We start from the raw sequence: 22,263 nt of genomic DNA, 5'->3' as shown, positions 1-22,263 counted from the left end.
GTTTGCTAATTGCAGATCGAGCCAACGTTCATCCTTAGATCGCACCGCATGCTGGTCTCGGCGCCCGGGGAAGTGACCTCGAGTATGACGATGACGGCTCTCGATGGTTTGCGCCAGGAACAGAAAAGGGCCCTTGGTTGAATCATCATCCTGGGTACATAATCAGATGGCTAGCCGGTCGCGTTGGCCCGCAGGGTCAGTCTCGTGCTTGCCGAATTGCTGTAGGGGAAGAACGACCGAGACGGCATACAGCTGAGATGAGTCCTCCCATATTTGCTGCCTTGCGGAAGGTTCGTGTTGACGACAAGTACAACGATGGTTTCTCACTGATAGTCTCAGCATCGCATCATGAACAAAAGAGGTTCGGCAGATGTCCAAAACACAAAGGAGAATTCCAGAGCCTCTTCAGTCGAAACCAGGATCAGGATCCCGAATCCGAGATCGACGGACTTGGTGGAGAGCCCTGCCTCATCGACTAGACAGTATGCAGGGCACGAGCCTTTGGTCGAAGACTTCCATACGCGTAGCATGCAGTCGATGTCACCAACCCGATCGATTCCCGCTCGCCTTCCCATACCCCTTAGAGTGTCGTCTGCCCACGGAGATATGCCCAGCTCACCCACTTTCTCCTATGCAGATATGGACGACAGTGATGACACGGCTCCACCAGACTTCTCTAGACGTGCAAGCGCTGGACGCGCAAGGATGATTGACGTCCCAAGAGTCAACCCTTTACTTCCACCGACACTTCCTCCGCACATGCCAATCTTTCGCAACAGCCACCAACGCAAGGCCAGAGACTCTGGATCATACATTGGAACTTCTCAGCCAAATTCACCTGATCGCGATCGAATGTCGATAGACACGGAGTACTTTCAGAACAACAAGAGACATTCGGGTGAGTCAATGGCACCGTCGTTCAAGGGCTTTTCTACAAAGGCGCCTTCAGTGGCACCTTCGATGGCGCCCTCAATACGCACTCTACCTCCTTTACAAGCACTAGGACCTGTCGACGAAACAGATCGCATGCAGCCTCTGCTCGAAGATGACCCAGCGAATTTTGATCTCATAGCCGCACCACCGGAAGAACTCCAAGGCTCTTACAGATTAGATGAACATGCCGAGCAACTCTTTTCGCGAGACCATCTACAAGCAATCTTCGCCGACCGCAAGACACTTTTGAAGTTCACCAGCTTTCTCAACGCTTATCGACCTCAGAGTATACCCATACTCGTCTTCTACATGGATGCTTTGAAGGCTTTGCGAGCGATCAAGTATGCAAACGCTGTTTCTTCAGCTTTGAGTCCTGTCTCGGGTTTGGATTTTACTTCCACACCACCCCAGGCTATACAGAATGACGAGCTGCAGAGAAAGGCAGATGAAGCCTTCGACTTGCTGGTCAGAGAGGATCAACCAGCATATGTAACCTACACTTGGATCTCCATTGTTAGCACAAGCATCCAGAGACGCATTACAGGAACGCTAGCACCGCATCTGCGAGAAGCATCCGAAGGACTGGCAGAAGTGTTTTGCCTGACTGACCCTTCGAGACGAGACAATCCGATCGTATTTGCCTCGGAAGAGTTCGCTCGTACAACGCAATATGGCATGGGGTACTCGATTGGACGCAATTGCCGATTCCTCCAAGGACCAAAGACCAATCCACACTCTATACGTCGGTTGGCCGAAGCTTGTAAAACACAGAGGGAGAACAGTGAGGTCTTTGTCAATTATCGACGCGACGGAAGTCCCTTCATCAACCTGCTCATGACAGCACCGCTATTCGACTCGAAGGGCACCTTGAGGTACTTCATCGGAGCTCAAGTCGACGTATCTGGGCTAATGAAAGAGATGACGGGTATGGAGGCACTTGAAAAGATGTTAGAATACAATCAAAACCAGGGACACGAGACAAATGGTCAACCGCATCAGAGCGACGAGTTCGAAAGTCTGAGCGAGATGTTCAATACCACTGAGCTGGAGACAGTAAGACAATGCGGTGGCCGTATTCATCGTGAGCAGATTGACGATGAACGAGAAGACGGCGTGCAGCCCCGACCACGCCTCCTGGTCAGAGATGCCTCTTCCGAGGAGTTACTAAATCAGTCGACCCAGCCGGCCAACGGCCCATCATCTGGTCCAGGTGGAGTGCAACGTATGCCCGAGAACGGCAAACTAGAGGGTGTCTATCAACACTATCTACTTATCCGTCCGGCCCCTTCCCTACGCATCCTCTTCACCTCGCCATCGCTACGCGTACCAGGAATCCTACAGAGTCCCTTCCTTTCCCGTATCGGTGGCTCTCCTCGCGTACGATCAGAACTCGCTCAAGCATTCACCGAAGGTCGTGGTGTGACAGCCAAAATTCGATGGTTGACACGCATAGAGGATGATGGTGAGGACGAAGGTCGTAGTCGCTGGATCCACTGCACACCTTTGCTCGGACACGGTGGTGCTGTAGGTGTATGGATGGTCATTCTCGTTGACGAAGAGGGCAGTCAAAGCAAACGACGATTCCGAGCTGCGCCACCCGTAAGTCAGATCATTGGAGGCAAGGAATACGACCCGAGAGCTGTAAAGGAAAAAGAAGAAGCAGAGAGGTCAAGGATTGATCTGATCGTCGATGGAGAGCGACCTAGCAGTGGCTTCGCTCTGCGGCCCGAGACGTCGAGGCAAACGAGTAGAAGATTTAGCGGTCAGGGGAGTATTGGGACCGATGGCTCTTTCGCGTTTAGATGATTGCAAGAAAGGGCAACCCGAGGAGAGACATGAAGATGATGTAGATATGTGAAGCTATGATACCCCGAATTGATGTATGCTTTTATGATCACCGCCATGTCTTCCTTGCGGTGCAGTATATCGGTGGTTCCGCCAGATGACGAGAGTGTATCAAAAGCACCTCAAGAAAGCAGTCTTCACATGCCTGGTAGCGTGTGATTTGTCTTATGCCATCGACCTGGCCGGGACGTGCCGTCTGCGTGTCACAGAGGCCGTCGAAACCTGGAGCGAGCGTATGGACTCTTCTACATTGCTTGTCATTAAGCAAGCCATGTCGTACCACACTGCTCTTCAGGATATCATGAGGGGCAAGGCCAAGTGCCAGCTTGAGCCCATGCTGTGTCCCTGTTTTGCTCTCTTTCTCATGCTCGAAGCAAGTCATGTCTGCCAGCTCCTTCCTCACCATGTCGTATAGGCGACTCCAAAGCTCTTATTCTTCGCTTTTTCTCTTTCTCTTTCTCTTCTCCATCCTTCACCACACCTCACCAGGATCAACTCTAATCTCCTCCCCACCCTCCCTAACAGTCTTGCCCTCCACATCCCTCAACAACGGCTTCCTCATATCAAAAGCATCACTCCCATCGTTATAATAATCCACAATCCTTCTATATACCGAATACCCCATTTTCTTGTAAAGCTCAATGGCAGCCGTGTTTTCCACTCGCACGAAGAGGTCGACAAACCAGGCGTTTTCACGGTTTCCGATGGCTTCGAGGGAGGAGGATAGGGCGGTTGCGTGGCCGAGACGGCGGGAGGATGGGGAGACGGTTAGGCAGGTTATGTGGGCGTGCCAGGGGAGGTAGTTTGGGTATTGGGTCGTGTAGGCTGGGTGGGCGGGGTTGTAGGGCGTGTGTGGTGCGGCGTAGGGGGATGCTTCTACTTTGCCGAGGACTGTGGAATGGCAGGGTCAGTTGTAGTGCTTCTCATCCAAGACCAGGATAGGGAGAGAGAGAGAGAGAGAGAGAGAAAGAGAAGAGTGAAAGGAAGGAAGGGGGAGCACGAGACTCACTGTACCCTTCAATCTCGCCATGACGTCCTTCAATCACCATGCACAGTTCGGGCCATTTTGAAAAATAGTCGAGGTAGAAGCCAATGTTGTAGGTTTCCGTCAGGTGGTCCAGGTTGCAAGGGTTGAACTTCAGCAGGTCCGCTGGTGTCATGGGTCGTACTGAAGACATGGTGGTTGTTGGCGCAAATATGCTCTGGGAAAGAGTCGCGGCTTTTAGAAAGGTTGTCTTGCGCTTGCTCGCTCTTCTCGGAACAAAGCATTCCGGAGGGGCACCCTGTCTCATCTTTCTGCAACCTTTCTGTGCATCCTGTCATTTGGTGCTCACCATCACTTGCTTGTTGTGCCTCGTGTACACCACGACTCTTCATTGAATTGGGCATTTCCATTGTGCTGATAGTAAAGTGATATCTAGTCGTCTAATAATCATAGCCTCCCTCCAATAACGCCTATAACCATCATGTTGTCATCAAACCACCAAGTTGCTTGGATGCCGTTCGCGATTCCCTTACATATCGACTGATTTCTCTTCCTCAAACTCATCATTGTGCTTCTTCGAAGATTCTTGAGCACGCAGAGTTTCGTCCATCTGGCCAACGAAGCCTTCCATGTCTCCTTCAGTAATGCCTCCATCGTACCTTTCGTCTATGTCGTCTTGCTGACTGCTAACTCTACTACTGGCCGGCAAAGGCAGTCCGAATACCCAAGCGTCGTCTACTTCGTCTGTCTGACTCTTTGCTGAAGAATATGTGAAGAGGTTCACTGTAGGCAGACGATGGTAAGGCATATAAGGCGGGTTCGTGTCCTTGTCCTGATGCGGGACGGGCGTAATTCTTTTGCCTAAACTGACGCTAGAAGACCGTCTTTGGGCATTTTTGTGCGCCGGAGATACGTCCCAGACACAGAATCCATGCGGACCCTCCCGGGCACACGCACCATGTTTTCCATCTGGCTCGAGTAGTCCAAGAACGGCGGGTGGTAATACGTCGCTGGACATGGTAGGTAGAGCATGTATCCACAGTGGCGTTTTGTCTACCGCTGGAGTGATTATCGTTTTCTTGTGCTGAGTATGGCTGACATTCTTGACAGCCCATAACGTCAGGATGCCGTTACAGAGAGTGGCAATAATCTCTTTGTCCTTTCCATGCTGCCACTGGACACAATTTGGTGTGATATTTTGTTGACCGGACGTCAGACGGATCTTGTTGTCTTCGGCGTGTCGGAAGTGGTGAGCGCCTTCAGCGGCCATGCCCAAGCCCTTGGACAGACCTTGACGAACAGCTCTTCCGCCAGCATATCTGGCAGCTATTGACGCGTTCCCAATGGTGCTTACGATACCGCTAGAGCCAGTTCGAGGTCTGGTGGCCAGACCATGAATACTCTGCCAGCCTGCACGCACGTTGCTCATGAAGCCTCCAGTTGGTGCCTGAAGCTCGTCGCGTGGAGACGAGCCGGGCGAAGGCAGGCTCGAATGAAGCATTACCGCTGGCTTATATTCCAAAGATTGTAACCCGTAAAGATGTACGGTTCCCTTTTCAGTGACCATCGCGATCCGGTTGCCGCACACGGTCCAGACTGCATCAGTGACTACCGAGGACGATACTCTGGGGAACCTCGAAACTAACCGGACAGTTCCGATGGAAGACGGATCTGCGACAACTGCTCTGCTATCATTGATACGAGTCAGGTCCCAGACTCTTGACTCGTTACCGGTTTGATTCGTTGCAAGTAGAGATAATCCACTAGGAGAAAAGGAAAGGAAAGAGCACCCATCGTTGAGCTGGAACGTCAGGGGGATGACCTGAGTTGTCTTGACCTCACGCTCTCCTCGTTCGAGCAATTTCTCGAGATCAATGATCGACACATGCGCTGGCTCTAGTGGAGATGTTTGAGGCTCGTTACTGTGAGCATGCGTCGGTGGGAAGATAGTTTGCTCGGATTGCGGCGATTGAGGTGATCCATAATATGTCGGGTCAACATTGGGATTTGCTGGTCGATTGATGTATGTCTTTAGTGCTTGGAAGCCTTGTTGGGCGCCCTTATAAATTTCTCGAGTTGTAGTCTTTGCTACGCGGCTGATGAGACTGTCGTTGAAGGGCGCATCGACCTCACAATTGATCAGAGGTGAGGCTGGCGAGATGTGACTTGCAATGCTCATGGAATCAATCTGACTTATCGGTCCTGTAGTGCCTTTCAAGGTTGTTTGCGAGGACGAAGAGAGGGGTGGCTTGATGGCTAGCCAACGATCACTCAATGCATACACAGCCCTTTTCGCACTCTTTTGCCAGGCGAGTGCAGGGTCACTAGACTTGGAAGCATACCGATCGTCCGAGGAGGGTACTCTTGCTTTAAGGCATGACCAGTACTTGCCCAGACAATAGAATGGCTGGTCAGCAGGCAGATTGCTTCGAGCAGCAAAGACATAGATCTCGCCGCTGACACCAGACGTTACAAGAATGAAGCGTCCTTCAGCTGCGATGCTTAGATTTCCAATAGGTGGAGGAGGTGTGAAGCCTTTCGTGGTGACTGACTGGTGAGTTCTCTCGGGTTGAGTCTGATAGAGTCTGCTGACGCGTTGCCACGTCCGCATGGAGTATATCTCAACGAAGGTGTGATACTCTTTGATGTCAGCGCCAGAGGACGACTGCTCTGACTCGGGGACCAGCACAGGGCCATGAATAACACAAGCGACGAGAGGGCGTAGGTGATCCAAATGATCGTCCCGGACTGTACATGGGAGGATCTTTGCATCAATGACCCCACCTTGCAAACCTTCCAGACGAGCAAGCATCTCACTTTTGTGCCTGTTGACTCTGTGAACTTCCAGACCGCCTTCAAAGCCGACAACAACAACCGAGCTTGTGCCCGTGGTCGGGGAGCCTTTGGGAGTCTGCCACGTATCGAAACCACAATAGTAACCCCTGGAACCAGCTTGCAAGAATTTATCGTTGTGAGCCGGCCTACTAAAGTCGAACTCAGCGAGCCTCGAGAAATGACGTTGTGGCATGTGTGGAGGTGGAGAATCATATGCGACTTTCGGAGTCTTGTAGGCGGCAAAATTCATGGGCTGGGTAGCAGGTGTGGTGTAGGGAGTGTTTCCTGGATCTGGGAAGCCTCTTGACGTGAAGGCCTGAGGCAAACGGATACCGCCTTGAGGGGACGAAGACAGGGAAGCAGCGTGGAGCGGACTACCGGCACCAGATAGACGGGAGGGCAGTTTTGAGGCGTCTTGTCCCAACATGACACCATCTTGTGGAGGGGAGGGCTCCGAGGTTGGTGCGAATTGATGTGGTTGATGTGTGGTAGACTGTAGTGTAGAGACCTTGGACAAGTAGGAGGCGGTCTTGTTGGGAGGTGAGAAGCCGTCGGTGGGCGCAGACGGGCAGGAGTCAAGAGGGGGACTTGGCGAACGAGATGGGGGAGGTGAGGGAGCGATGGGGTTGAGGGTCGGGGCTCTGGAAGAACTTGTCAGCCATATTCACACAACTAGCTCGTCGATACATACAGATCTGGCGAGAAGTGAGGGCCCTCGGACGACGAGTCCTTGTTGGAAGAGTCATCCTCAGCTTCGAGTCTCTGCTTGGCCGCCTTCTTCTTCTGCTTCTTGCGACTTGCTTTGTTTCCTTTTACCTCGTCCGGCGTATCTTCAGCATGGAACGCGTCGTCATTGGATGATGGCATATGAGGAGCTCGCGAGGATGCTGGTAGACCACTCGCAGACAGAGTCGGCAAGTGGACGAGACGGCGTTAAGGGGTGTGAGGCGGACGAAAGACGGCGGTGACGAAGATAGGAGCTGTTGCGGCAGGCGTCGCTGGAGATGCGGTGAGTACGTGTCTCAGACGCAGTACGTCGGAGGCCGCACGAGTTCAAGCGAGACTGCGACACTGGTGCAGCAGGAGTGAAGGCCGGGTGGTGCTGCCGCCTGCAGGGTGTACGTGACGCTGCTATCGGTCAAACCCGAAGCCTGTTTGGCCAACAAGGAGATGCTGTCTTGGGCGGAGTGTGGAAATAGGACAGTCGCATAGACTGTCCGAGAAGATTCGAGATGTGTATGAGGCGAATAAAGAGGTGGACAGGTCGTGTTGAGAGAAGCGGTCTATGTTGACCGTGTTTAATCGATGCATTCGGAAGTGGGGAGCAGCGTCACGTCCCCGCACCTTGATCTCGCATTAGCTCTACCAACAACCTCGAACATGCACCTGATTACACAAGCCACAATGTGACCGACATGAATACGCTTCTCACGAGCGCCTGTCATTCTGATCCTGTTCGTCATGGAGATGTCTTCTGAATACTGTATCAGTCTAAACCTGTAACGGCTTTCTGCTTGCTTTGCTATATTTCCAAGAAGATCTGCCTACCTACATGTCTGACAGGCGAGTCAGAGAACGCTTCTTGTCTAATTACATCCCACTGTTTCAGCTCGTATACCAGGTACCCCTTCACACGTGGCAGCTGTGAACATCAGACAGTTCTTCTGAGGCCTCAACTGGAAAACAAAGACAATCGAAAAGCCTTTGGGTCGGGCAGGTAAGCGAAGCAATCAATCATGACAATGGCGAATCCTTGGTCGTGGTTCACAGACGAGGCCTGTCAACAGGCTAGCATCTAGGTTGGCACGCGAAGATTGCCAACTGAGCAAGAATTCTACCCTACTTGCTTGGGTAATTGAATCAAGAGGCATGGTCATACTTATACAGCCATTCCAGCGACATGCTCTTGCTCTTGCTCCTGGTACCTGAACGTTGAAGGCTTTCGGTGACCCGCGTCTTGGATTGACAGACTTGCGACTATGGAGAAGGCCAGGCGCATCCACAATTAGGCCCGAGTAGTGTCAGGGAGAGCCCATCAATCACAACCGTGTCGTGACAGCCAAATCCTTGCTCTACGATGTACGCAACGGCCGAAGACACAGCTGTCTTCCAGAAAGACGGTTGCATTCAATACGATGGTCATATCCAACGCCATCAAGCCTTACGTGCATATGGGTAAATATGGAGGAAGACGTTACGTGTGGCGCTGCCTGAGGTTGACATGGGATAGCTAAGCCAAAGTCTGTTTGGCTTAGGCGTGGGATTAACCTTACCGATACATACATGGCCGTTGTCCGGACTCCTGACCAAGCGACACATCGGACGGCGAGCGGCGCGATTGCAAGCGGTCTAAGCGCGATGAACAGGCAGCGCGTTGCCGTGTTGCAAGTCACATCGGCAGTTTTGGCCGTCCGAGGGCAGCGCAACGGTGGCAGCGCGCGATAGCGAAAGTGTCGGGTTGTTGAAGTATTGGAAACTGAAGCAGTAACAGGCAGGGCCAGCTATTGGAATACGATCGTCTAGCGGCACCGTCATCGTTCGCTCAGAGGACCCAGTTGGGTATAGATGTTCGGAATGGAAGCGACGTGGAACAAATCGAAGCCTTGGCACGACATTATTGACACTGACGCTGACGCGCACCTGCCTTTGCTGCAGGCTGCCCAAAGCGATGCGCCTCGAGATGGGAAAGAGGACAGAGGGCCAGCTGCGCAAAACCATAGAACAGTTGTGTAGAGGCGCGTACGGGAGCGATTGCGCGGGAGACGGACGACGGGATTGTCAAGCGACAACGTCCAGCTCAGGATGGGCCACAATTGGGGAGGTGGTTGCAACGGCGTGGTGAGATAATCACCCTCGCCGAGTCGACTCGCTCGCTGCAGCGCAGCTTCCTCGAGTGGGGGAAGCACCTCTTACGCTTCCAGCTCTCGACCGTTGCCTCGACGTTACCTCGTCGTTACTGCCATACTCGCTGCCTCTCCTTTTTCCGGATGCCTTCTCTCGCGTGACATGTCCATTTGATAGTGCGCTCTTCGTTTCCTTGACTTCTGTATCTTTACCTTCTCAAACGACCCGCATACCACCACGAGGCCCTGACCTCGACGGCCTGGCTTTTCCCACATTCCTGGCCGACTGCCTCGCATACACACGCCGCCCAAACACCCCCGACGACTCGTCGCCAATCTCCTCCAATTCCATCCACCGCGACGCGACAGCTACACCTCCCACCCGACTGTCTGACCTGCTCCCCCGATTCTGAGACACTGCTTTGCTTCCTGCCGAATGTGCTGATCTGCCCGACTTTGGCGACTTCTACTCGACTGCGCAATGCGATAGAGGCCTCAAGGCCGATCCGAACCGAGCAACCATGACGGGCAATGCCTTTACCGTCGTCTACGTGGACCGCAAGGCCCCCATGACAGGCTTCCTGAGCAGCAAGGATCTTGATGGATGGAAACAAGAGCATGCCTCTAATGAGACCGATCACAATATTCGCACAATCATGTCTGCCTTTGGACAAGGTAGGTCCATTGCAACTGCCGCTCCATATTCCCCTCTTCTGATCACGTCGCATAGCCCACATCTGCGCTGACGGCGTGTCCTGCTTGACGACCATTGCACAACTCGACGAACCGCGCAATCCTAACCCGATCGTCCTACTCCTCGATATGCCACAAGACGATGAACCTGCGATTCGTAGAACTTCGTGGGACGCAAACCCTCCTTCGCCGTTAGCCGGGAAACGACCAAAGGTTGAGCGAAACGAGCCGAGTGATGTTTATGGTGTTCATCTGCTAGCCTATTTGGCCTCAGAGATCCAACAACGTGTTCGTTCCAGGCTAGTAATTCCAATCGCTGTTCTTGCTGGCAAGACCGACGTAAGTACATTGCCATCAGTCACTGTCTTAACGACGTCTGACGACCGACTGCAGTTACTAGCCGAGCCTATGCGCATGTCTCGCTTCTTGGATGCCGGTGCTATCGACGTACTTCCGAGCCCGCTCGGAGTCGACAGAGTTCAAGGCCTGGCTGTCCATGCATACCGGACCTACAAGGAGGTTGCACGTGAGGAAGCCGGTTTCGTACTCCAGAAAAGAAACCGAAAGCTGTCATGGGTTGGAATAGACGAAGAACGACCTTATGCTTACTTAAGAGAGGTCATGGTCTCCGGCCTGATGAACGGCATTTGCAATCCCGACTCTGTGGGCGAGTGCATCGATCCAAGGTTGGTGGCAAGAACCTTCCAGTCATCCGCTGATTTGCTGACACATATCTAGCGAGCTCAAGATTGAACCCAGCAGAAAGGCACTCGTGGCCGAAGCTGTGGGGACGTGGAGTTTCTCTGCCCATGATTTCGATTCAGACGAACTTCTCTACGCTGCCTTGACAATCCTAGAACACGCCCTGCAGATGCCAGAACTGGAAAAGTGGCGTATTTCCACGGGTATGTTTGAAGCCGCCCCAGACTTGATTCCCTTGAGATTGACTTAGAGTCACAGATGATCTTACCGTCTTTCTTTTTGCTTGCAGACACGCCTACAACGATTTCGTGCTATATCACAATTTCCGTCACATCGTCGACGTTCTGCAGGCTGTCTTTTATTTCCTTCTACAGATCGGTATTCTGCCTCCTTATCCAAATTCGCAGAATGAGCAGACTCCTAGGGAGGACCTTGCGCCAGTGGCGTCTTTGCTACAGCCTTTTGATGCATTGACACTGCTCATTTCCGCGATCGGCCACGACGTTGGTCACCCTGGTGTGAACAATGCCTTCTTGGTAGCTCTTAATGCGCCACTTGCTCAGCTGTACAATGATCGTTCGGTCTTGGAGGCATTCCATTGCGCGGCCTACTCACAGATCCTCCGCAGATACTGGCCTCAAGCTTTCGCTGACATTCCTATGCGCAAGCTGATGATCAATTCCATCTTGGCTACCGACATGGGTCTGCACTTCAAGTACATGATTGATATGGGCAACCTTCAGGAAAAGTTCTCTTCAAATGACGACAGCATTGAGGGTTGGACACCGAAGGCTCTTGAGGAGACTAGGGATCTCGTCTGCGGATTGTTGATGAAATGCGCCGACATCAGCAACGTGGTACGTAACGAGATCAACATGCCTGTTTAGGCATCCGCTAATATTGTATAGGCTCGCAAATACGCCGTTGCAGCGCGATGGGCTGTAATCCTTACCGATGAATTTTCTAACCAAGGTGCCATGGAGAAGGAGCTCAATCTGCCGACTTGTCTGTTCGGAGGTCCGCCTGACAGAGAAGATTTAGTTAAACTAGCAGAGTCTCAGATTGGCTTCATGAGCATATTTGCTGGCCCTCTTTTCGAAGGTATAACAGCCATCCTGCCAGCCATGAAATTCGCGACCGTCGAGATCGAGACCAACCGAACAATCTGGGAGGAGAAGATCCATGTCGAGAAGATGAGAAGAGGGTCCATTGTGGCTAGCCCAATTGCTCAGCCATCACCTCGACGGACACCTCTCTCCGTACCTGAGGAGGAACCCGAAGACAGCAACGAAGACGACATCCCTCCCGAACGAGATTCGCTTTTCGGACCATCTCGTACGTCGCAGTCACAAAGTGATGCACCGAAACCTGACCATATTCGGTCGAATGCAGAGCCAGCGTCGCCATCATCGGCTACAAGAGTCCGTCCGACATCCGCATCTCCCATCAAGGGTAACAAAAAGAAAACCAGCACTTCGAGCTTCCACGCACCATACTCGGTTCCCTTCCACCAGCATACGAACTCGCGCCGTTCTTCGAAAGATGCCGCGCTCGAGCAGCTAGAACAGTTGCAGTTGGGTCAACTCAGTAGTTTCTCGCGCATTGAGAACCAGACCTACGATAATGGCCGGCGTGGCAGCGGCGACGCTTCTCTGACAACGATCCTTGTTCGCAGTCAGACGACACAAAGTAAGCAAGAACCAGACTCACCAATGAAGCCACCGCCTTCGCCCAACAGGCAAACTATACGGCCGTTCCCAGCACCCGCTCAACCTGGCGTGCCTTCGTCTGTGCCTGCATCTCGCAGTCATGCTACTAGTAACGCGACTGCGACGACAACCACATGCGCGCAATCCCCAGGCTCTACACGACCCTCTTCTGTGGAAGAGATGGAGGGAGGGACCCCCAAAGCAATACAGCCACCTCCAGTACTCTCAACGGAGAACCCGTTTTTACATCCAAACTCCAGTCCAGACCTGCACGGGAGAGAACGCATCTCGCACTCGGCACCTGATATCATGAGCATTCCCGAAGTACGTGCAGGTAAACTAAATTCGGTATCCCACATCACGTCAGAGCATGGAGATGAGGGCGACGACCACCGCGGCATGTCACAACGACCTTCTGGAATTCGGGAGAGTCGCAGCCGAAGCAGACTGAGAGGACTACGCTTCTGGAGGAAGAGATGGAAGAGTCCTGGTCACGGCGCCGAAGTTGAGTCTGATTCGTGAGAGTCTTCAAGCACCGCATTATTACCGAAAATCTCCTTTGTTTTATGGAAGCCTAACCGGTTGCGAAGTATGAAGGAGGGTTTGCAAAGGCGAAGGGGTGCTGAAGGCGTTGGGGGTATATACCACTGTCTCACGCGGGATGGCCTTATGATTTACAGACTCGTCAAGACATGCTACGGCAGAAGTGGGCGGGCAGTCTTCTTTTCTTCTTCCTTTTCTTGCGTCTTTTTGTCTTTCTACGCTCGCTCTCAATCTCTTATTTCGTAGCTTTCGCTGATCTTGGTCCAAGCATGGATGCAAGGATGCAGCGATAGCACTGGCGAGCAGTGAAGATGGCGGGTTCAGGCTGCGTAAAACAGCTATACATAGCTCTAGAACATAGGAGCATCATACTTAATACTCGGTCAAGATTCGCACAAGCTCACCAAGGAAATGATGCGAAGACGTGAGGATGTGAAGTAGCCATGCATGTACCCAGGGACCAGATTCAGGGGTGTGACGAGAATAGCTAAAGATGACGGAAGCTTTGACAACACCTTGGCCGTCGCGGCTGCCAACGCTGTTGATGTATGCGATCACCAATCTCTCTCCATAGTTACAACCCCAAAGACTGCCCCGTCTATCTCTCTGCGGGACCCCAACACGCCGACTCCTGTCCAACATCTCTCGAGGACAAGAAGATGAGGTATCTAGCAACGCAGCAATAGTCACGCGCATACCACCTGCACCCGGAGTACAAGGCAGCAGGCCGTCACCGACCCCATTCCTTTCGCACGACAGGCCTTCTCGCAAACACAGCATGACGTCGCCACCCCTTACGCCGCTGCGGCGGTCCTTTTCACACAACAGCACATCTCCGTCGAGTAATCGCTTGTCGACGGCCTCACGCTTCTCCAATGGCAGCCAGGACTTTGCAAGTCATCTGGACGCCTCGGCCGGCGCAACTGGCATGGGCAATCTTGCCGACGAACTCGACTTTGCCGACTCGGATGAGGATGATTGGGACTATGATGGTGAAGCTGAACCTGGCACCATGCAAGACGCTGGAACGGAGCATATCCCAGATGAAGGAACGCAAGACGGTGCGGCTGAAGATGAAGGACCGCGAGACAGTGGAGTCCATGTCGGCCAAAAGATAAACGACGCATTACCACATCGCAACTTCTCCCGTCCAACCTCGAGAGACGCGGATTTGGATACCTCAAACATCTTCTCCCTGGAGCTTGAGGATGCCATGGCCAACATCTCACGCCTGGCCAACCCTGCTTCACACCAGAACCCAGACACCATCTCCCGTACCCTCGTCGCCCTGCAGAACCTGCCTCCTCAGCAATTATTAGAAGCCCACACCCAGCGCCTTACCACATCTACTAATAGTCTGTCGTCACACATCATTCAGCAGACAAAACAGTTCGCTTCCCTTTCTGCCTCTTTGTTCGCGCCTCTTGGCTTTGGTGCCCCTTTGGATTTCCAGATCATCGACGACGAAGTGGTGCCTGCAATCAGCCAAGTTATCCAAGACTTACCCGCCCCCGACCCTCGTGCTTTGCATAATCTCTCACGCCTCGATCGCGAAACCACCGACTTGATGCAAACCCTGGCTGCCCTATCGGACTCGCTGCAAATGGGCCGCCAAACTACCGCCAGTGCTGCCCGTCACTTGAGGAACACTCAACTAATGGTCTCCGAGATGCGTCGGGAAAATGACTTGGCCGACCAAGCACAATGGCGTATTGAAAAAGAGAACTGGGATCAACGACTTGCAGGAAGGTATTGCGCCAGGGAATGCCGTGACGTCGTTGGAGGCTTTGAGCAAGTCTTTGAAGTACTGAGAAGAGGGTTGGAGGAAAAGATTGCTGCTTAATCTTCTTGTTGGTTCCACAATATATGGGTGTTTGTTTTCTTGCGCTGGGCATGTGGAGGGCAATTGGCGTTCAAATACATGCATCAAGAAAGGTCACGGTTATTGCATGGACAAGGCGTTATAGATTACCGAAATAGTGAGCAGTTCCTGACCACACAAGGCAGGCGCTCTCACAAACACATGGCAGGGAAGTCGCGAGACAGATATTTCACGTGCCTTTCGAATATAACATTCGTTCTGCTCTGTCTCAGACACCACCAACATATTCCGGCGCGCCGATTTCTACTCTTTCTTGTCCAATGTGAAGCAAACAACACTCCTTGAATGTTGCATTTCTCATTGCTACAACAGTTTATTATATCGCCCACTCTCCACCAACTGGTAACATCTCCCACGCATCTTTCATAAACTCAACACATCCGTTCGGACATCATTCCACACATCTACTTCGATCCTCAAGTTGTAATTTATCACAACCCATTCTCACCCACTTCACTACACTACATCACACCCACCGACGGCATGCCAGGTGCGCAAGATTCAATCGACGACCCATACATTATGAGTTGCGACCCATCTGCTTCCTTGCAAGACGAACCTTCTGCACGTAAACGCAAGAAGGACCACTCCGACCACATCGACAGTCTCCCAGACACTCACATCGACCCACAGCTCCTAGAAACTACCAACCGCTTCCGGCGCGCGGAGCCCGACAAGACAGCTTACAACGGGCCTCAAGCAATTCACGTCGTCATGTTGCGTGTGACCAACGAGACCTCGGAGCGTCCGATGCCACAATCTGCTTTTTTCATCCACGACACGGCTCTATCGTTCGCGAGAAGTGTATTGCTGCAGTGGTGCGACGCGCACTATGATGATTATCACTGGCAAGGTCCAGAGACATTGGCGAGACTTTGTGTTTCTCGTTATGCTGCCTACCATTCTCAGACTGGCCAGCAACTTGCTGTTGCCGATGTGATCAGGGTGAGCATCTTTGATGCAAAGGCAGCCGAGATCGTTCCAAAGGAGAACCGAGACGTCGGTGCTCGTAAGTCCTTTGGCAATATGGACACTCTCAGAAACGGTGCTGATGGAACATGCAGGAACGACACCCACCCAATATGCTCAGGATCCACATTCGGCAAACGAAAACTACTCCTTCGCCGCTCCAATGCAGACCGAAATGATCGCCGAGGAAGACGAAGACACTCACCGACGTAAGATTAAAAGTGTTCTTGACACTACAATGTCGAAGACTAAAGCTCACACAGAGACGACTTACACACCCTGGAGTGAGACGGACAGCACACCATGAACCTCGTCACCAGAAACACGGCAGAAGCTGTGAGTACAGAACAAGGTTCCAACACGGCCCAGGGCGCCTGGAGAGAAGACCACGATATGAGAGTCTTTGGCGGTCTTACCGAATGAGCTGCGCTGCTGATAGCTCGCTTGTTTATGATGAGGCTATGTTCAATGGAGCAGCAGCGCATTACACGAACGATCGCAGCCTGCTATGGGGTCATTGCAATTGTGGCTATACTTCCAAAGGGGGTTGTATTGATGCAATATCACTCACTTCCCGGTCGGAAGACGCGGAATGGAGGTTGCGGGTGGTTCTTTAAAGTCACCAAGCAAATAGTACCAACAAGTGAGGGTATGTCTTGCAAGGTCGATTCCACCCGGTCTCTGTCATAGTACGGAAGTTCCTGCTCCAGTCAGATTGAACCATGACAAGGGGAGCCTGTCCCGACGTATAATGACAGGGAGGAAACGGGAGGATGGAAGGAAAAAGGTGATCGTGGGTAAAGGTCTTGGCGTGGTCAGCGGTTGGTTCCGAGAGCTTTCTCTCGACAACCGGCCTCATGAATTGCTGCAGCATCATCACCCTCAGTCGCGCCCCGCCCTGTATAGACGAATCTCCTCTTTCACGCCTCTCCCCCGATACATAACCGACAAAATGCGCACTTCTATGCTCCGCACCACTGGTACCGCCGCCGCCGCTCTGCGTTCGTCGGTGCGCGCAACCCAGACCCGCCGTGCTCACGCCATCTCCAACCCTACCCTCGCAAACATTGAGAAGAGATGGGAGGCCATGCCTCCTCAGGAGCAGGCCGATCTGTGGATGGCCCTCAGAGACCGCATGAAGGTTGACTGGACCGAGATGACCCTGCAAGAGAAGAAGGCCGGTATGTCGACTTTTTGTCTCGAAGCCCATACACGTCCAATTGGCGAGCTCCTTCGTGTCGGCTGAGTCTGTTGAGCTCGCCAATTGATCATCAGATCGTGATTTGCACAATTGAGTCTCGAAATAAGCTCTGACACGTCATTTCGCGCAGCATACTGGATCGCTTTCGGTCCCCACGGTCCCCGCTCTCAAACTCCTCCCGGTGAGGGTAAGCAGGTCTTCTGGTACACCATGGGTGGTCTCGGTGTCACCGCCGTTCTGTTCTTCGGTATCCGTGCCGGTGCCAGAGGCTCGCCCGGAACCATGACCAAGGAGTACCAAGAGGCCTCCGACGCATACCTTAAGGTTCGTCCCTTACAAGCACTGACCGGCAGTATAGTAGCTGACAACGGCAACTACAGGAGAACAACGTCGAGCCTATCACCGGTATCTCTGCCGAGGACTACAAGGGTGGCTTCATGGTCCAGAGCAAGCCTGCCAAGAAGGACTAAATGCCTTTTCAATCGAAAGGTGTTTTGCCGCATTTATGAGGGAGCCGACCGGGCGTACCGTCAACGCCGTCGTAGTCTTATGCCGACTGGACGAAGAGAAGGTCACACGTCATATTGGAGCCCGCTTTCTAGAAGTAACCGACGAAGAAAAGATCCCATGTACCTCTTTTTCTTACTATTCCAGCGTACTTGTACAAAGATCACATTTCATTTGTTTCATCATCTCACGCTTTCCAGTCTCGATGCAGTCTATCGTGATTTCCAAGTGCAAGGACAACATCACTCGGCATGGTCCATGGAGCTTGAAGGAAAACAACAGGTCTTTTCCGACATGCAAACGGTAAGGTGTTCCGTCGCTGCGTGTTCCTCCAATTAACACGATCCCAAAGCAATCAGCCAAGCAATGCCCAGTCGACAATGGGATGTGATATGCCGTGCGCATTGCAGACCGACCATCTGGAGATGTAGGGCTTGCATGTCAATTTCAAAGTCGCTACCGATGCCTGAACAGCATACAACAATGGCTTCCAGACCTACGGCCGAGCTGTATGTCGGCAAGAAAGCGCACAAAGCTCAAATCCGTCGAGTCATCCTTTGATCCGAGCAAACACGATGCTGCTCTGTTTCAACTGCAAAGCCGACGGGAAATACAGAATGGAAAACGGCGGTGCAGATTTGACAGATTATCCACAGCGGGCCGACCGAGAGTCAACCAAATTGAAGCTATTCAGAAAAGACGTAATCGACTACGTACAGCAGTGCTACGCTGTGAGGGATGAATAGGCATGAGCCGGGAGTAGGGTCTGTAATTCATGCAGCCTTGTTGGAGACTTGGGATGAGAGGCTGGATGCACGAGCTTTCATGATGTGCATGTAGCGGATCCTGATTGGTTGCATGTTCAGATGACAATAAGTAGACGGCGTTGATGCGTGGAAGAAATACAAGCTGAAAAATGATGTTGACGATGTGATTGCACAGGTCAGAGGAGAAGTAATTACAAGACCATGTCAGGCTTGTCGGCGCGTGAACCATGGCCATCATGATTGCCTGAATTGAGATGGGCGGGCCACGAGCAGACGGAGATTGCTGTCTGTCTGTGCGGGACCCTTGTTGTCCCAGCCTTTCGGAGAGCTTGCCGCGTTGTGTGTGGACTCGACTACGGAGTATGGCGTAGGCGGACTCTTTGGAGACAGAGAAAAAGGGAGAATGACAAGAGGTGGCTGTAAACGTAAAGGAGTAACTTAGCACGGCATGTGATTGCTGGAAGGTGTTGGTGGCAGCCGGCTAGTTTCTGATGGCGACAGGTCACGTCGCCGGCGCAGCAGCAAGGTCACGAAAGGTGTCGGTCTAGAGTACGAGGCGAAGGGTTTAACAAATTTGGTGGTCTGCGGCCTCCAACACGACCACTTTTGACTGTTTCGAAGTCTCCAACGTTTCAAACCGTCATACCGAGCCGCGTCCTACCATCTTGGACTTGTTCATCTGTCTGTCTGGCTCTGCGCTGCTATTGCGACTGCATAGTGCGCTCTGGGGAGATAGCACAATTATCCATATCGCCGCAGCCTTTTCCTTCCCTCTTCCTTGCTTGCTTGCACCCTTGCCGTTACTCCTGTTCCCATGCATAGAGAGCCCGGCCTTTCCAAAACATGGACACTGAGGATGGCCACCAATTCATAAAGGTAAACACAGCAGATGGCTGTCGTCGTCGCTGTCCAAGGCTAACGCACGCCCTCGTAGCAACTCGCCTACTTTGTACGGACACATGAAAAGGCCCTGGCCAACGCGCTGCAATTGCAGAGGCGCGGATCCCAAAATGTCACCTCCCCTATCGCCTCTACGGCCATGAGCCCGCCCGCCGCTCCTTCTGCCTCGTCGTCGACCTCTTCGGCCAGCACCTTTGCTGCCGCTCTGTCGCTCCCTTATCTCAGCTTCACCTCGCAGACCGTCAAGCCCGTCAAGTTGACCTTGACCCCTCACCATCTCTTCTACCTGCTGTCCCGCTTCGACGAACTGGGTATCAATGTTGGCCCCATGACTATCCGCCTCGAAAACATCCACAATGACGTCGCCCCTGGAAACTACGTCTCCTTCCTCTCGGCTCCAAAGTCGCGCGGCCGCTCAGATGCCGACTCGGTTCGATCATCCTCCAGTGTCCGCAGTGTCATGTCCACCATGTCGAGTATGTGGTCACACTTCAACCTCAGCGGGCAGTCGAACAAGGAGGAGAAGCAAAAGGCTGCCGAGATGGAAGATCTGAAATACTTGTACTCGGCCTTCACAAAGATACCCTGTCTGCGTCTGTCCCCAGACCATCGCTCCAAATTGATCGCTGGCTACGAGGAGTTCCCCTTTGACACGGCAGTCCCACTGTTCGCTTTCAAGAATGTCAGTGCCCTGGAAATCTGTGATGTAGACTTCCGACAGCTCTTTGGCTGGGACCGTATGGCTGAGCAGCTACGAAGTCTTACCGTTAAGCGCGCCAGCATCGACGATCTGGCTGACCTCACCATCAACATCGTCCTGGATGACATGGACAAGCGCCGTCGCAGATCGTCCAAAGCACCTATACCCTCCTCCCCGGCTGTAGCATGGCCTGCGCCAAGTCCCAGCGTTAGAACTGCAGCTGAACTGGCATCTGCTTCAGTGCCCAATTCACCGATGGCAAATGCCAGACGATCGTCCATTGGTAGCCCTCAACTTTCGACCGTGAACATGACACGGACTGCATCTTCTGATGGCAAAAAGACCCCCCGCTTGAGGCAGAGAAGCATTTCACCGTCAAGGCCCTCCAGCTCACGACACAATTCATCCTACGGTCATGGACATCAACCACGTAGCAACACACCCAAGTTTAGACGCGAGTCGGGCAGCTCGGGCTCAAGCATTCATTCTAGTACACCGCGGAATAGTACTTCCAATCTCCTCGCACTGGGCATTGTCCCTGCATCCAAGTGGCGCTTTCTGCGTCACCTCAGTCTTTCTGACAACAGCTTGACATTCGTTACAGCTCACAGCCTTGCCCCACTAGCACAAACATTGCATTCGCTCGACCTGTCATCAAATCTTCTCACCGAAATCCCCGAAAGTCTTGCTTCATTAACCAATTTGAGAGCACTCAACCTCTCCAACTGCATGATTGACAGCTTACACTCTCTGCTCCGTAATCCACTCCCCGCCATTACCACACTCAACCTCAGATCCAATCGCCTCACCTCCCTTGCCGGGATCGAACGCTTGTTTTCTCTTGAGCGTGTTGACCTGCGCGACAATAAATTGACGGACCCTACAGAGCTTGCGAGGCTCACGAGAATGCCCGAGATGCAAGATATTTATGTTGCAAAGAATCCGTTTATCCGAACGCATTCGAACTACAGAGTCACTATATTCAATCTCTTCCGGGCAACACCAGGCTACACCGAAGACGTCAAGATTGATTCTACCGCTCCGTCGTACAGCGAGCGTAGGCAATTGGTGGACCGTGCCCCAGAACCGCCGTCGGCACCGACTCCACTTCCAGTGCCTGAGGACGAGCGCTCGGACGATGCATTGAATATGCCCGACCTAGGTGAACGATCACGACAGGCCGCGGCGGAACACACTCAAGGGTCGACAAGGTCAATTAGTGACTACTCTACAGCGTCACAGAGAAGAAAGAAGGGCACCCGCAGGAGGATCGTTGAGCTATCACACGAGATGGGTTCCGAGCAATCTACGCAGAATGATGGACCGCCCTCACCTCGCACAGCTGTCAAAGCTACAGTCTCGGCAGAGGAGCAGCGATTTGTACGGGCCACATCGTCGCCGCCTCGCTTACCACCACTGGACACTGGAGCTTCGAGCATGTCAATAGAAGGACTTGCAGTACCGACTGAAGACGACGAAGAGATTGGCGTGAACAGTGAAGTCTATCGACAAAAGATCGAGACGTTAAAAACTGACCTCGGCAATGGTTGGCTAACGGCATTGGGCGAAGAGATGAGGAATGGCACAGAAAGAGAGTATAGTGGCAGACCTTCAATCGGAGGGCAGCGAACAGACAGTCGAGAAGTGACTGTTGGAGGTAGAAGATTGGGTTAAAGGAATGTGGTGATGGCCAAAAGTCGGCCGTTGACATGACATGTTTCGAAGGCGTTCTTGTTGTATAGCGAATGATTGGTTTATGGACGTGGCCCGACTGAAGGATATTCAGGGCACGGACAAAGGCATAGCGAAGGCGTACAGGAAAAAGGTAGATACCTCATGGACGAATGACCATATTATTGTTGTATTGTTTTGACAAAGCCCAGCGATGACCACGTGATGGCAGTTGGAACAGGCATTGTGAAAGTAAGGTGGAGATTAAGTGGATGGTGGATGTGACACGATATATACGAGGCCTTGATCGAGGTGAGACGGGTTGCATCAGGCTATAGCTAGATATTAGGACCAAGACAAAAGGACGCGCAAGTGAGCGGATGAAGCAGATTGTTTTTTTTGGCAGTTGCAGGTCGCAAAAGCACGGCCGCTCTGGCTGGCGGGCACGCTTGGGCTTGGATTCAACTTCTCCCTGCCAGAACGCTGGGACTTCTCTTGCCTGTCTACGCATCAAACACAACGACACCAGTGCTGTCACGACCATTCACAACCACATAAGGTACGTCGGCCCAGTCTCT

At 52.6% G+C, this 22,263-nt stretch overlaps 8 protein-coding genes across 8 annotated transcripts; 6 read left to right on the top strand and 2 right to left on the bottom strand.

The window, feature by feature from the left end:
• The first annotated feature begins 51 nt into the window (after positions 1–51).
• Positions 52–2,949, top strand: AUEXF2481DRAFT_457335 (uncharacterized protein). Its single transcript, XM_013484752.1, has 2 exons — positions 52–290; positions 340–2,949. Exons 1-2 carry the CDS (start codon positions 258–260, stop codon positions 2,737–2,739), a joined length of 2,433 nt encoding a protein of 810 aa, XP_013340206.1. The 5' UTR covers positions 52–257; the 3' UTR covers positions 2,740–2,949.
• A 301-nt stretch (positions 2,950–3,250) lies between these two features.
• Positions 3,251–3,956, bottom strand: AUEXF2481DRAFT_8344 (uncharacterized protein; the record flags this gene model as incomplete). The annotated part of the gene is made up of 2 exons (XM_013484671.1): positions 3,251–3,669; positions 3,788–3,956. 2 exons carry the CDS (start codon positions 3,954–3,956, stop codon positions 3,251–3,253), a joined length of 588 nt encoding a protein of 195 aa, XP_013340125.1.
• A 336-nt stretch (positions 3,957–4,292) lies between these two features.
• On the bottom strand, positions 4,293–7,465 carry AUEXF2481DRAFT_8343 (uncharacterized protein; the record flags this gene model as incomplete). The annotated part of the gene is made up of 2 exons (XM_013484670.1): positions 4,293–7,239; positions 7,290–7,465. 2 exons carry the CDS (start codon positions 7,463–7,465, stop codon positions 4,293–4,295), a joined length of 3,123 nt encoding a protein of 1,040 aa, XP_013340124.1.
• Positions 7,466–9,962: 2,497 nt separating this feature from the next.
• AUEXF2481DRAFT_8342 (uncharacterized protein) lies at positions 9,963–13,067 on the top strand (the record flags this gene model as incomplete). Its single annotated transcript, XM_013484669.1, has 6 exons — positions 9,963–10,116; positions 10,172–10,473; positions 10,528–10,820; positions 10,873–11,039; positions 11,095–11,693; positions 11,745–13,067. 6 exons carry the CDS (start codon positions 9,963–9,965, stop codon positions 13,065–13,067), a joined length of 2,838 nt encoding a protein of 945 aa, XP_013340123.1.
• A 557-nt stretch (positions 13,068–13,624) lies between these two features.
• Positions 13,625–15,243, top strand: AUEXF2481DRAFT_43853 (uncharacterized protein). Its single transcript, XM_013484705.1, has one exon. The coding sequence runs from the start codon at positions 13,867–13,869 to the stop codon at positions 14,929–14,931; it is 1,065 nt and encodes a 354-aa protein (XP_013340159.1). The 5' UTR covers positions 13,625–13,866; the 3' UTR covers positions 14,932–15,243.
• AUEXF2481DRAFT_457157 (uncharacterized protein) lies at positions 15,193–16,521 on the top strand. Its single transcript, XM_013484751.1, has 3 exons — positions 15,193–15,979; positions 16,035–16,148; positions 16,203–16,521. The coding sequence occupies exons 1-3, from the start codon at positions 15,454–15,456 to the stop codon at positions 16,244–16,246; spliced, it is 684 nt and encodes a 227-aa protein (XP_013340205.1). The 5' UTR covers positions 15,193–15,453; the 3' UTR covers positions 16,247–16,521.
• Positions 16,522–16,903: 382 nt separating this feature from the next.
• On the top strand, positions 16,904–17,610 carry AUEXF2481DRAFT_69570 (uncharacterized protein; the record flags this gene model as incomplete). Its single annotated transcript, XM_013484721.1, has 3 exons — positions 16,904–17,120; positions 17,271–17,464; positions 17,521–17,610. The coding sequence occupies 3 exons, from the start codon at positions 16,904–16,906 to the stop codon at positions 17,608–17,610; spliced, it is 501 nt and encodes a 166-aa protein (XP_013340175.1).
• A 1,647-nt stretch (positions 17,611–19,257) lies between these two features.
• AUEXF2481DRAFT_69593 (uncharacterized protein) lies at positions 19,258–21,688 on the top strand (the record flags this gene model as incomplete). The annotated part of the gene is made up of 2 exons (XM_013484723.1): positions 19,258–19,290; positions 19,349–21,688. The coding sequence occupies 2 exons, from the start codon at positions 19,258–19,260 to the stop codon at positions 21,686–21,688; spliced, it is 2,373 nt and encodes a 790-aa protein (XP_013340177.1).
• Positions 21,689–22,263: the final 575 nt, after the last annotated feature.

This window comes from Aureobasidium subglaciale (assembly GCF_000721755.1).
Source record: "Aureobasidium subglaciale EXF-2481 unplaced genomic scaffold scaffold_27, whole genome shotgun sequence".
Lineage (NCBI taxonomy): Eukaryota > Fungi > Ascomycota > Dothideomycetes > Dothideales > Saccotheciaceae > Aureobasidium > Aureobasidium subglaciale.
Note: the sequence above shows the minus strand (reverse complement) of the source record. Positions and strands in the feature narration are given on the sequence as shown.

Excerpts from the sequence above, each read along its gene's own strand:
- AUEXF2481DRAFT_457335 (XM_013484752.1), top strand. The coding sequence starts at position 258 with ATGAGTCCTCCCATATTTGCTGCCTTGCGGAAG. Across the intron at positions 291-339 it reads TATTTGCTGCCTTGCGGAAG|CATCGCATCATGAACAAAAG; the intron begins GTTCGTGTTGAC and ends TGATAGTCTCAG.
- AUEXF2481DRAFT_43853 (XM_013484705.1), top strand. The coding sequence starts at position 13,867 with ATGACGTCGCCACCCCTTACGCCGCTGCGGCGGTCCTTTTCACACAAC.
- AUEXF2481DRAFT_457157 (XM_013484751.1), top strand. The coding sequence starts at position 15,454 with ATGCCAGGTGCGCAAGATTCAATCGACGACCCATACATTATGAGTTGC. Across the intron at positions 15,980-16,034 it reads GAACCGAGACGTCGGTGCTC|GAACGACACCCACCCAATAT; the intron begins GTAAGTCCTTTG and ends TGGAACATGCAG. Across the intron at positions 16,149-16,202 it reads AGACGAAGACACTCACCGAC|AGACGACTTACACACCCTGG; the intron begins GTAAGATTAAAA and ends AAGCTCACACAG.